Source organism: Syngnathus scovelli, chromosome 16 (genome assembly GCF_024217435.2).
Source record: "Syngnathus scovelli strain Florida chromosome 16, RoL_Ssco_1.2, whole genome shotgun sequence".
Taxonomy (NCBI): Eukaryota; Metazoa; Chordata; class Actinopteri; order Syngnathiformes; family Syngnathidae; genus Syngnathus; species Syngnathus scovelli.
In genome coordinates, this window is record NC_090862.1 from 10,115,524 (window position 1) to 10,127,950 (window position 12,427).

At 48.3% G+C, this 12,427-nt stretch overlaps 2 protein-coding genes across 3 annotated transcripts; one reads left to right on the plus strand and one right to left on the minus strand.

Annotated features, from left to right (window-relative positions):
* The first annotated feature begins 112 nt into the window (after nucleotides 1–112).
* Nucleotides 113–3,254, plus strand: slc25a17l (solute carrier family 25 member 17-like). The gene is made up of 9 exons (XM_049744257.1): nucleotides 113–384; nucleotides 544–604; nucleotides 885–951; nucleotides 1,033–1,187; nucleotides 1,298–1,414; nucleotides 1,488–1,633; nucleotides 1,720–1,815; nucleotides 2,534–2,616; nucleotides 2,744–3,254. Exons 1-9 carry the CDS (start codon nucleotides 310–312, stop codon nucleotides 2,889–2,891), a joined length of 948 nt encoding a protein of 315 aa, XP_049600214.1. The 5' UTR covers nucleotides 113–309; the 3' UTR covers nucleotides 2,892–3,254.
* On the minus strand, nucleotides 3,250–7,813 carry LOC125983220 (decapping and exoribonuclease protein). Of its 2 annotated transcripts, none has more exons than XM_049744256.2 (7): nucleotides 7,673–7,813; nucleotides 6,905–7,206; nucleotides 6,540–6,769; nucleotides 5,944–6,163; nucleotides 3,931–4,066; nucleotides 3,762–3,856; nucleotides 3,250–3,613 (listed from the first exon to the last, which is right to left on the minus strand). In XM_049744256.2, exons 2-7 carry the CDS (start codon nucleotides 7,198–7,200, stop codon nucleotides 3,505–3,507), a joined length of 1,086 nt encoding a protein of 361 aa, XP_049600213.1. In that variant the 5' UTR covers nucleotides 7,201–7,206; nucleotides 7,673–7,813; the 3' UTR covers nucleotides 3,250–3,504. The 2 variants fall into 2 exon arrangements, with proteins under 2 accessions (XP_049600213.1, XP_049600212.1); XM_049744255.1 differs by having other exon boundaries at nucleotides 6,905–7,259; nucleotides 7,673–7,784.
* Nucleotides 7,814–12,427: the final 4,614 nt, after the last annotated feature.

Consider the following 12,427-nt stretch of genomic DNA (forward strand, 5'->3'; position numbering starts at 1 on the left):
CATTCTTTTTTTTCCATTATACTTCTAAAAAATGTACTATAACGTCGGATACGGATAAATGTCCCGGCCCCTTAGATGGCGCTCATGAGGAATTCTGTCTTGTGCGCGCCACGAAGGAGGGATGCGGAAGCAAAAATGAATGGGGAGGGAAGTTGTCAGTTATCAACGATCTTTTTGTCTGATAGTTTGACATCTCCCCATGAATGATTGACAACTGACACATATTTACTGTAAGCGAGCCAGACAGTTAAGACTCGAAGTTCTTCACACGGACCAACCGTGTGCTGTGACCGTGAAAAGGCTGTCAACATGTCCGCCAATGGAAGCTCACCGGTCGGTCTGCTCTCTTACGAGACTCTGGTCCACGCTGTGGCAGGGGCAATGGTGAGTGGAAGAAAGAGAAGTGCCATAACAAGACACGGCGTGGTGTGTCTTGTGTGCGTTGTGCGTAATACGCACAACGGTGATATTACGCGGTGTGCGTAATATCACCGGTTTCTGCTCATTGTGAATCTCGGTTAGTAATTTTATTTGTCTTTTCAGGGCAGCGCGACAGCAATGACTACTTTTTTCCCTTTGGACACAGCTAAAAGTCGGCTTCAGGGTGAGTTCCTCCCTGAAAAAAGCACAAGTGGCCTGATTTTTTAGATACAAGCTGGATGTTTTTCTTTTTTGACTCGCCAGCAAAAATTCGAGATAAGATTGCTGTTTGACGACAGTGAGGTCAACTCGCTTTATAAGAAGCAGCAGCTTCAACATCAAAGTGGCTTCAAGTCATTGAGTGCCACTCCTAACTGAAATTTACAATGTTTAAAATTAATAAAATTACAAGTTGTGTCTTTAAAACAACCCGGGAGCTTTGTGTCATTTTTGTTGTTGTTTAGTTGATGAGAGCAGAAATTCCAAATCCACGCCAGTCATCCTGGCCGAGATTGCGCAGGAAGAAGGCGTGTGAGTATGCCGATGGATTGGAGCCGCTCGAGTAATGCGCGCAAGTGACTCGACGCTCTCCGTCATGACGTGTCCGTGCAGGCTGGCTTTGTACAGAGGCTGGTTCCCGGTTATCTCCAGCCTCTGCTGCTCCAACTTTGTCTACTTCTATACCTTCAACACACTGAAGAGGCTGACGGCCTCAGGGCCGCAGCAGTCCAGACTGGGCAAAGACCTGCTCACGGGCATCGTATCAGGTGAATCTCAAGCTGCTCCGTGACGCTCGCTGGGAAATGTTCTCGAGTGGATTCATTCCACTTGTCGCCACCCTAATCGTGCAACCTGGTTGCTTGTGTTGCTCATGAAGGGGCGGTGAATGTGATTCTAACTACGCCTATGTGGGTGGTCAACACTCGTCTGAAACTCCAGGGGGCCAAATTCAGAAACGAGGACCTTCATCAGACGCACTACAAGGGCATGTTTGGTGCGTGCGTAGCTGCCCCCATCTTGTGTGGGGCGGGGGTGTTGCTTACCTCTTTGTGGCTTTCATTCTCTAGATGCCTTCTCCCAGATCATAGGGAGCGAGGGGGCGGCCACGCTGTGGAATGGCATGCTGCCCTCTCTTATCCTTGTCCTAAACCCGGCCGTGCAGTTCATGTTCTACGAGTCCATGAAGAGGAGGGCAGGCAAAGGGGGCAGGAAGGTGAGCGTACACGCTACAACATCCAATGTGATTTTCGTGCCTGGCTGTGCTACAAAACAGGAAAAGGCTAATTGGCTCTTCCACAGATCTCATCTGGTGAGATTTTCCTCATGGGAGCTGTTGCCAAAGCCATCGCAACCACCGCCACGTATCCACTGCAGACCGTCCAAGCTATACTCAGGGTAACTGCTGCATCGTATGGGAAATTGATTTCTTTGTTGCATATAAATGCTAATTACGAAAAGTGTGAGCTGAGCACGAGGCTTTACTAAGGAATGGGCATCAGTCGTGTAGGATGTTGTGGATAGGTCGGTCGTGAGCTTAATGAATGTATTGATGAATTGAGTCTGAGGCAAAAGGGACCACTCGACTCTGTTGCATTCACTCACCTCCAGTTTGCAATCCGAGGGGGAACTTGCCTGATGCTGGCTATGGCACGTGTTTGATCCAGGAAACATTAACAGCCCCTCTACATTGACAAAATGTTCCCTAAATTGCGTTCCTGCACATTTGTCAATCATTTCCCCACAGGAAATGTGACTTTTCATCCCTCTGGAACCACGGTAGATTTTTTTCTTGCATTTTGTGGCATCTCTTCGTCAAACATGGAGATGTGTCCTGTAGTGGCAAAATTTCTTTCGTGGTTGCCATCTGACCAAGGTTTGACAGAGTTTGGTTCCTGCGTTTCAAGATAATTCGCTCGAATTTACATGTCGATACAACACATAAGGAGGTTCAAATGATAAAGCAAAATGCACTTGATCATACAACCTAGTTTAAAGCATTACTAAACATTCCTCTGACCTATTTAACCACAAAAGAAATCTTAATCACTTTCTAATAAATTGGTTCTAACACGTCCGTCTTTCTGGCTGAACTGAGCGTGTGTCGTCTTTTCAGTTTGGCCAGTACAAAGGCGATGGCAAGGGTGGCCTGATGGGAAGTCTGGCAAACATCTTCTCCTTGTTGATGGAACGAATTCGGTAAGCGCCACCCGTTCTCAAGACGCACCGTCGACCGCCAAGCGTTTGTAGTCAGAGTTTAGAGTTCTGGTCGGTCGGCTGGTTCGGCCATCCATCCGTTGCTAAACACTTGTTGCGTCTGTGACAGGAAGCGTGGCCTTCTGGGACTCTACAAAGGCCTGGAGGCCAAGCTGCTTCAGACGGTGCTGACGGCTGCCCTCATGTTTGTGGTGTACGAGAAGATCACTGCCGCCACCTTCAAAATGATGGGCCTGCACAGGAAGCTCACGCACTGAGCGGGTCGTCACTCGCGCTCCCAATCCCGATTGGAGAGGTGAAGGAGATCAGTCAGATCAAATGCTCCATTTGGTGGACTTCTTAACGTGCACTTTGGTTAAACCAACTAATGAGATGAAATGACTCACGGCAAATGATGAAAAGTGCTTTTTTGGGTTGTTGACTTTTGAATGGAAAGTCCTCATGACTGTCAGTCAGTGACACAACACGGGCTCCTATCACTTGTTTACATGACTTAAAAAAAAAAACACTTGGATTTATATTTCCAGTCATTTTTTTACAAGTCAAGAAATTATCTTTTAAAAAAGTGGTTTGTACTGTTTTAGTGGTAAAAGTGGGTTAGTAAAAACATTACAATTTTATTCAGAGACTGAAAGTTTATTTCTTAATAAAGGTTTGACGCTTACGCCAGTTACTTCCTGGAATGAATCAACTCGCCCAACCTGCTTGTAAAATACAAAGGAGTGCCCGCATACTTTGCGGAGCTTCGACTGTTTCGCAAGCGGTATAAAAAGATATGCAGTAATCCCTAATTTTTCGCTGGGGTTACGTTCCGAAAACAACCGGTGATAGGTGCAATCCGTGAAGTAGAGGGATTACTGTGGTGCCTCTTTAGCTCATTTCCGTCACGTACCATTCAGGCAGGAAAGAATAAATGGAGTCGCTGAGGATAGTGAAGGTCACGTCACTGCGCACTTTTCGGGAGAACAGGTAGACCACACTGGAAGACCAGAGAGGAAAAAAAGCTTAAAAAATTAAACTGCCCGAGTGCTGGAACACAAATGCCGTAAAATTAGCGCAGATGTAGGAAATATGACGTCTGTAAACAATCGTCAGCATTCACATAAGTCAAAGTACTTCCAACTCACCGAGGGTCGTCTCGGGTCACCACGCGCTTGACAAACGACAGAAACTCGCTGCAGAAGTTTAGGCACACCGACGGCCTCCAAGCCAAGTGCTCGCCCTGGCCAAGAGAAGACAAGTGCGTTCGTTGTGGGTACGGTTCTCTCGCCACGTGTGGCTGCGGGCTGCCTATACCTGAACCAGGTTTGGAATTTCGGCGGTGTGATAAGTCCACACGGACACGATGACCCCATCATCATTCTTGAAGCCGGCCACGATGCGAGGGACTCCAAGGAGGATCGACTGTGCCCACCATTTGAGCAGCTTGAACCTGATGACATAAAAATGCTCCCGAGTACAGTTGTATTATGAAGCTGAAGGGGGGGCCTGAGTCACATGACTCGGGTTAAACACAAATTTTAGGACTAGCTCCGCTAAAAGCTACCTTGATTTAGACACGTCTTTCATCTGAGCTTCAAGGTCATGTTACACCAGTGTCAGATTGCATTATTATTGGTCTTTGAATCAAAGTTTGTCACACCGATGTAGAAATCGACTCGTGAAAAAGCCAGACTGGATTTGGCATCAAGTTTGGCATCAACTTGCGCGGCATATGTGACTCGATTCACGAACATCTCCTTATAGTCAGGCCTATAACAGTGGACTTCAGGCGAGACCCTTCACCACTTTCACCCCTCACTATCCGCAGTAATACTATTCTTTCCACAGACACCTTCAAGTTCCTAGGAACCACAATCTCTCAGGACCTGAAATGGACCAGCCACATAGACTCTGTCCGGAAGAAGGCCCAGCAGAGGCTGTACTTTCTGAGACAGCTCAAAAAGTTCAAACTGCCACGGGAGCTGCTGAAGACCTGCTAAACTGCCATCATCCAGTCTGTCCTCTGCACCTCCATCACTGTCTGATTTGGATCGGCCTCCAAACAAGACAAGCACAGACTGCAACGGACAATCAGGACTGCAGAAAAGATAATTGGAATCAACCTCCCATCTATCCAGGACTTGTACCAGTCCAGGACCAGGAAACCCAGACCCTTCTCACCCAGGTTGCAGTCTGTTGGAACTACTCCCCTCCCGACGCCATTATTCAAGATTCAAGAATTTTTATTCGCCATGTTTGAGCGTGCCAAACAAGGAACTTGACTTCGGTACATCACAGCCTCTGTTCAACATTTAGGTGACTAACAATCAGGACGTGTGAAAAATGACAAATATTCTCAAACATCCCCTGATCTTAAACTCCCAGGAGTGCAAGGACAAACTCAAAACTCCAACTAGGGGAAATTAGAGACCTTGAGAAGAGACCACAGATGGGAGGATCCCTCTTCCAGGATGACCAGGCTGCAATGGATGCAGAGAGGACACAGCACAAACAGTGTAGACAATTCAAAAAAAGGTGTGGAGAGCAAGATGTTATTGCACAGCAATGACTCTGAGACTCTAAGAGTGGTGTGAGTTCATCAGAGTGACAGCCTGGTGGAAGAAGCTGTCTCTGTGTCTGCTGGTTTTGGCGTACAGAGCTATATAACGCTGTCCGGAGGGGAGTAGTTCAAACAGACTGCAACCTGGGTGAGAAGGGTCTGTAGAGATGTTACTTGCACGTTTCCTAGTCCTGGACAGGTACAAGTCTTGGATAGATGGGAGGTTGATTCCAATTATCTTTTCTGCAGTCCTGATTGTATAGAGCTCTGTACGCCAAAACCAGCAGACAGAGACAGCTTCTTCCCCCAGGCTGTCGCTCTGATGAACTCACACCACTCTCAGAGTCTCAGAGTCATTGCTGTGCAAGAACATCCTGCTCTCCCCACCTTTTTTGAATTGTCTACACTGTTTGTACTATGTGTCCTCTCTGCATCCATTGCAGCCTGGTCATCCTGGAAGAGGGATCCTCCCATCTGTGGTCTCTTCTCAAGGTTTCTCATTTCCCCTAGTTGGAGTTTTGAGTTTTTCCTTGCCCTCCTGGGAGTTTAAGATCAGGGGACGTTGGAGAATATTCGTCATTTTTCACATATGTCCTGAGTGTTGTTAGTCACCTAAATGTTGAACAGAGGCTGTGATGTACCAAAGTCAAATTCCTTGTTTAGCACGCTCAAAAATGGCGAATAGAAATTCTTGAATCTTGAATCTTAAATCTCATGAAATGTGGGGAAACCTAATTTACGTATGCTATTTTGGAGGCTTGACAAACCTGTGGAATTTGCTTTGCTGTTTATCTGTGCGAATCTGTCCTGATGTCTTGAGCTCCAGGTAGCAAGCAGGAGGAGCCAGAGCATTGGGGTCTTTGTCCCGGCAGTCCACCTCGCCGGATAACAGCAGCCTGTGGTCCGAGAGACGAGTTCGGACCACGCTGTAGAAGGCCTCGTTGGAGTTGACCACGCCGCTCGAATCGGGTAAGCCATCAATGTTGTCTTTGGGGGGACAAAACATTTTTGTCCCAAGCAATTCCCAAATAAGTAATGATATGTATACTAACAACTTGAAAACAATCACTTGCGGCGTGATACCTAGTTGCTTTTTTTTTCTGTGCCATAAAATGTCAAAGACACCACACTAAAGTTGTCCAGTTCGTGTCAAGAAACACTGTTGAAGTTGATAAGCTTTGTATTTTGGGGAAGAGCTACAAAAGTTTAGCCTGGGTTGTTAGTGGCGATAGGGAAGTTTTCAATGCATCTGTAAACCTGTTAAGGTGAAGTAGGAAGAATTTGAAAGGATATGAAATTCTTTTGGGATTACATTTTAACTGCAAGCAAAAGAATCCCAGGCCGCCAACTAAGAAAGTCCTACCTGCGCATATGTACTGCTCAAACTTGTACCCCCAGTATATATTCTCATCGTGGCTCTCGGTGCGGTTCTGTCGGTCCTCGCAAGCGCTGTCGGTTTCCACTTCGTTGATGTAAATTACTCCTTTGAACTTTGTGACGGCCAGTGACCACTCAGTCAGAGCCTCATACGGTGTGCATAAAACTTTGGTCAAACGGCCTCGGGATGTCACAAAGTCAAAGTCATCCAAAGCACTGGGGAGGAACAAAATAAGCAAAACCGCCAATTGATATTGAGACCCAGAAGTAAGGTCACGTGGAGCCTGGAGATACTTGATTAATTGCTTCCATGGCCTCGCTCGGATTAACGGCCACCGGGTAGTAACTTACGATGACGCGGCTGCCTTCTGCATGAGGTTGGACTTATTGGCCAAGATCCAGTGCAGGATGTGTTCCAGGTTCTTCTTCACATTTTCATCTCTCCTTATGTAGCGGTCATTGTAGCCATCCCTCAGGTCAAAATTTGGGCTCTGCTCAGGTTCCACAAAGTATCGCATCTGACTCTTGTCGTGGTGGAAACTTCCCTGCGTATCCAGGGAGAAGGAGCCCTCCTCCACTCGCTCTTTGAACGGAGGCTCCTTGCCTCCGTACGCCTCCTTTCTGGTGCTCAGCGTCTCGCGGTACATCCTTGTCTGAAGGTGAGTGAGAGTGTTCCAAATGAGAAGCGAGGCGGTTGAGCAAAAATCTGTTAGAAGCGGTGCAGGGCAGATGTATCATACATTTGAATTTCAGCGCAAGTTTACTGGTGTGTGATTCCCTATTTTAAACAATGAGAATCCATAATTGCGTCTTCATGCGTTCAAATGCCCACCATCCCAATTTCCGTACATGTACATTTTACTTCACTGAGTCAGGAACAACTCTCAGCATCGTACTGGTAGCTGTTGCCCCAATAAAAATATAGTGAGCATTTTGGACTTAGATCAGTACCAGTGTAGCTGACAGCCACTTAATCATCGAGGCTATATTCTCAGAGCTTTTCACCTCGAACATTTGCCCGTAATCAAATGAAAGTATAAAGTAAGACATTAATAAGTAGATTTGCTTGATTTTCTACAAGCAATTTGAGCACATAGAAATGGGAAGAGTCGCTCTCACCTTATCCGAGATGGGGTGTGAACGTGTGACGATCCCACAGCACTGCTGAGACTTGTTTTATTCCTTCGGTTAGTTTCGTTTCTTCTGAAGTGGTACTCTGAGTTTCCATTCTCAGAAATCTTTGAGTGTTTGTTTCACTTTGGCAGAAGCGAGGAACACATCTGCCAACAACATGACTTCACAAAGCGTTCAGTGGTCAGCCTGACCGAGGGCCTCATATCTTTGCTTTAACAAAGCTCTTTGTCTAGCTCCAGAGAGTTCCTTTAACTCCCAATCATATATACCTCCTTTCCTTTCTTATCTTCCTGTATATGCCTGCGAGAGGCCCTCACTAGTTATGAGTAGAACGCCTTGGTTAAGTGTTATAGAAAAGACATACATGTTGAAGTAGATGCATATATGTTATCCCATATTTACTCAATGTTTAAGTAACTCCATACAAGTTATCTCACTTTTACTTCATACGTATCTCTTAAGTGTTTGCACAAAAGGTATCAAATTATTTACTCAATATTATTATTGCGTGAAACTTAGCAAGAAAGTCTAGTTGCATTGTTCCACAGGAAAACGGCACTCAACACACTTCGAGATATCTAATCAGTCGAGGACGAGGCTGCCAACGAGGGCTGTACACGGTCGGATTTTTGCACCGAGGCCGAGTCCGGCCTCTTGACCACTGAGTCCGAGTCCGGCTGTCCATATTTTCTGTTAATTCATGTGACTGCTTAGTCTTTATTCAAGGCTAATTTAGATCAAAATCTAAATAATGATATAAGCTGGGTGACATAATCGTCCTTGACATTGGTACATAATGTAAACATTAGCCTAAGTGCAACTCAACGTGGCCGCATTGATCGTAAGCAGGGCTGTGGACAGTATTCCTACGCGCATTCTCAGCAGCATGATGAAAATAAAATTGAACGTATTTTTTTTGTTGTCGGACTCGGTGGACTGACACCGAGTCAGAGTCCGGCAAAAATGACCGAGTCCGACCGAGACCGAGTCCACAGCCCTGCTGTCAACCGACTGAGGAGAGACTCTGCACTGCCGGGGTCACGGAAAGGCCAAGGTTTGTTGGCCCGCTTCGTTAGCTAGGCAGCGTTGCTACAGCTACAAACTCCCCTCCCTTTAGTGTAGCAACGCTTTTGTAACCAGGGCAACCTAAAACATTAAAAAGAGGAGACAGCAGACTAAGGGCTCAGAACTGATGGAGATTGAGATTGTCTTCTCCTCTTTGATTCAGTATGTGACTTAATGTCTGATGGTACTCAGACCTGACACAAAAGACAAACATATGCCCCCCACCCCTAAGTGCAGGCCTGTTGGGTGAAAGGCCTGGTCCCTGCCAATTTTTCCCTGCAGTTAAGTAAATCTAGCTTGCACACAGTTTTTGGCCCGACATGAGACAATTTTGATGATGCCTGCAGTTTTGTTTTCAGTCCTCCAAAAAAGAAATCACGAGAATGAAATTACTTCTATTGCCCAAGAAGACGTTCACTACTTGACGCTTATGACACTTAGGGTATATTCAGACCTGACTGTTTGGTCCACTTTAAAAGGACCAGGGTTTGATTCTAAGGCTGGTTCGGACTTTTTATGCAGGTGTGAATACACGAAAACGAATCCTGGTGCGCATTAAAGAACCAGACTGAGACCCACTTTTCAAAGTGGTTTCGGTTTGCTTCCAAAACGAACTCTGGTGCGGTTCGCTTCAGGTGTAAATACAAAATGAGTAGATCTGAACCAACTGCTCAAATATGCAGAGCAGGAATACAGCACGTAGGACTCGCATGTTTTCCTCCATTTCCGTTTCTGTGCGCCGCCCTGGTCATTGCTGTCCAATGGGAGCACAGATCGTCACAAGCGTGGATGTGTTTACAAAATAAACTTCACTTGCAAAATGTACACTTTGAATAGGAATCGCACCAAATGAAAAAAATTAAGTCCGCTGTTAGAGTTGTGCTCACTCCAACTTATTTTGCAAGAACCACACGGGAGACAAGCAAGTCCTTTTAGTCACCTGCAGGTGGAGAGTCCATTCAGTGATGTGCATACAGCGATGATTGAATGAAGTCTGACTCTCCCTCCTGCAGGAGCATATTTATTAAGAAAAACAGAGTGGGGGTAAGAGTGGACTGGATAGAGAAAGCCCTTGTCCTCTAGTCAAAACATATCAGGGGGTGTTTTACGACGTTGTGTAGGATGGGACAAGCTCGGTTATTTATTACCGGTTACATTCCACTATAAGCATAAAACTAATCTAGCTAGGTTATTTATTACATTCAGGTTGCATTCCAACATAATCATACGATAAGGCAGGTTCTGCTTGACATCGGCAGAAGTGGGTTTTGCGGCGTTCTGGACTTTGAAGCGTCGACATTAAAGGCGCTCGGACTGCTACGTCCTGAAACGTCGCCGACCTCACCCGCTATTCCTCCCCCGGTTGGGAGCCGTCGGAAACGGTGTGCGAGGAGGCAGAAGAGGGGCAAGCGCGGAGGCGTCCGGGCCAGGCTGGCGGCCAACCCAGCGCGACCGGCGGTGCCCTCCATTCTTCTGGCGAATGTTCGATCGCTGGACAACAAAATGGATTACGTTCGCCTGCTGAGGTCTACAAACCGGACGGTGCGGAACTGCTGTGTGCTCGTGTTCACCGAGACCTGGTTGAGTGACAACATTCCGGACTCTGCAGTGCATCTGGAGCGGCTAGCGTGCTATCGGGCGGACCGTGCCATTGTACGAGGGGGAAAGTCGCGTGGAGGTGGAATATGCGTCTACATCCGAGAAGAATGGTGCCGGGACTCTGTGGTGGTATGTAAGCACTGCTCGCCGCTTGTGGAGTTTGTGATCATTAAGTGCCGTCCTTTTTATCTGCCGAGGGAATTTACCGCGATTCTGCTAGTCGCGGTATACATCCCGCCTTCCAACATCGAAGGAGACAGGATCGCGGCGCTTGGTGAACTGTACCAGGCTGTCAGTGAACAGCAAACAGCGCACCCTGACGGTTTCACCATCTTCGCTGGAGACTTCAATCATGCCAACCTGAAGTCTGTTTTCCCGAGGCTTCACCAGCATGTTCCCTTTCCGACACGTGGAGACAGCTTCCTGGACCTAGTCTACTCGGCGCAAAAGGGAGCTTTCAAAGCCACCCCCCTCCCCCATCTGGGGCTTTCTGACCATCTCACCGTTTTGCTTTTGCCCGCATACAGACAATTGGTAAAGGCATCCAGGCCGGTTCGGAGGCAGGTTCGAGTGTGGCCTGAGGGTGCCTCCGATGCACTTCGTGACTGCTTCGACACCACTGACTGGGACTTGTTTAAGCAGGCAGCCACCTACAACGATTGGACGGACATAGAGGAGTATACTGACTCTGTTACCTCTTACATCACAAAGTGCATCGATGATGTGACTTGCTCGAAATCCGTCGTCACTCGCGCGAACTGGAAGCCGTGGCTGACGGGGGCTGTCCTCAGACTGTTGAGGGCCAGGGACAAGGCTTTCAGAGCGGGGGATGAGGCTGGCTTGAGGACAGCGAGGGCCGACCTGTCCCGAGGCATCAAAGAAGCGAAGAAGGCGTTCTCGTGCAAGGTCTCCACCCACTTCAAGGACAGCAAGGACGCACGTAGCCTTTGGCGGGGCATTCAGACCATCACGGACTACAAGCCCGCGCCGAGGAGCTGTGAGGGCGACGTCCGTCTGCTGAACGATCTGAACCGCTTCTTTGCTCGCTTCGACGCCCAGAACAGCACTTGCCCACTGAAGTCCACTCCCCCCCCCACACGAGCAGCCCCTGCGCCTCTCTGCCGACGGTGTGAGGAGGGCGCTTGCCGCTATTGACACCCGTAAGGCGGCGGGCCCTGAAAACATCCCGGGTCGAGCGCTGAAGGACTGTGCTGGGGAGCTGTCGGGTGTCTTCACGGACATCTTTAACGTTTCCCTGCAGCAGGCCATCGTCCCCTCGTGTTTCAAGGCTGCCACCATCGTTCCTGTGCCAAAGAAACCTGCACCGTCCTGCTTCAATGACTACCGCCCTGTGGCACTGACGCCCATCATCATGAAGTGCTTTGAGCGGCTGGTCATGGCGCACATCAAGTCCGTTCTCCCCCCCACCATTGACCCTTTCCAGTTTGCGTACCGTGCCAAGCGGTCCTCTGAGGATGCCATCTGCTCTGCCCTCCACTCGGCCCTCACCCACCTGGAGAGAAAGGACTCATATGTGAGGTTGCTGTTTGTGGACTTCAGCTCTGCCTTCAACACCATTGTGCCGCAGCGACTCATCTGCAAACTCGACGAGCTGGGCCTCAGTACCTCCCTCTGCAACTGGATACTGGACTTCCTCTGTCAGAGGCCTCAGGTGGTGCGTGTTGGCGACAAAATCTCCGCCAGCATCACGCTGAGCACGGGAGCCCCCCAGGGCTGCGTGCTCAGTCCATTGCTCTTCACCCTGCTGACGCATGACTGCACTGCGACCTACAGCGACAACCGCATAGTGAAGTTTGCTGACGACACGACTCTGGTGGGTCTCATCACGAAGGGCGACGAGACTCGGTACAGGTCGGAAGTTGACCTTCTGACCACGTGGTGCAGGGACAACAACCTCCTGCTGAACGTCAATAAGACCAAGGAAATGATTGTTGACTTCCGGAAGGGTCACACAACACACCTGCCGCTGATCATCGACGGTGCTGTGGTGGAGAGGGTGAGCTGCACCAAGTTCCTGGGGGTGCACATCAGTGAGGACCTCTCCTGGTCCGAAAA

Bases quoted from the DNA above. Each gene is read 5' to 3' on its own strand.
- slc25a17l (XM_049744257.1), top strand. From the start codon at position 310: ATGTCCGCCAATGGAAGCTCACCGGTCGGTCTGCTCTCTTACGAGACT. The intron at 385-543 runs GTGAGTGGAAGA...TTGTCTTTTCAG, and splicing joins ACGCTGTGGCAGGGGCAATG to GGCAGCGCGACAGCAATGAC. The intron at 952-1,032 runs GTGAGTATGCCG...GTGTCCGTGCAG, and splicing joins ATTGCGCAGGAAGAAGGCGT to GCTGGCTTTGTACAGAGGCT.
- LOC125983220 (XM_049744256.2), bottom strand. From the start codon at position 7,200: ATGTACCGCGAGACGCTGAGCACCAGAAAGGAGGCGTACGGAGGCAAG. The intron at 6,164-6,539 runs GTAGGACTTTCT...GTCCCCCCAAAG, and splicing joins TGAGCAGTACATATGCGCAG to ACAACATTGATGGCTTACCC. The intron at 3,614-3,761 runs GTGAGTTGGAAG...CTGGTCTTCCAG, and splicing joins GTGACCCGAGACGACCCTCG to TGTGGTCTACCTGTTCTCCC.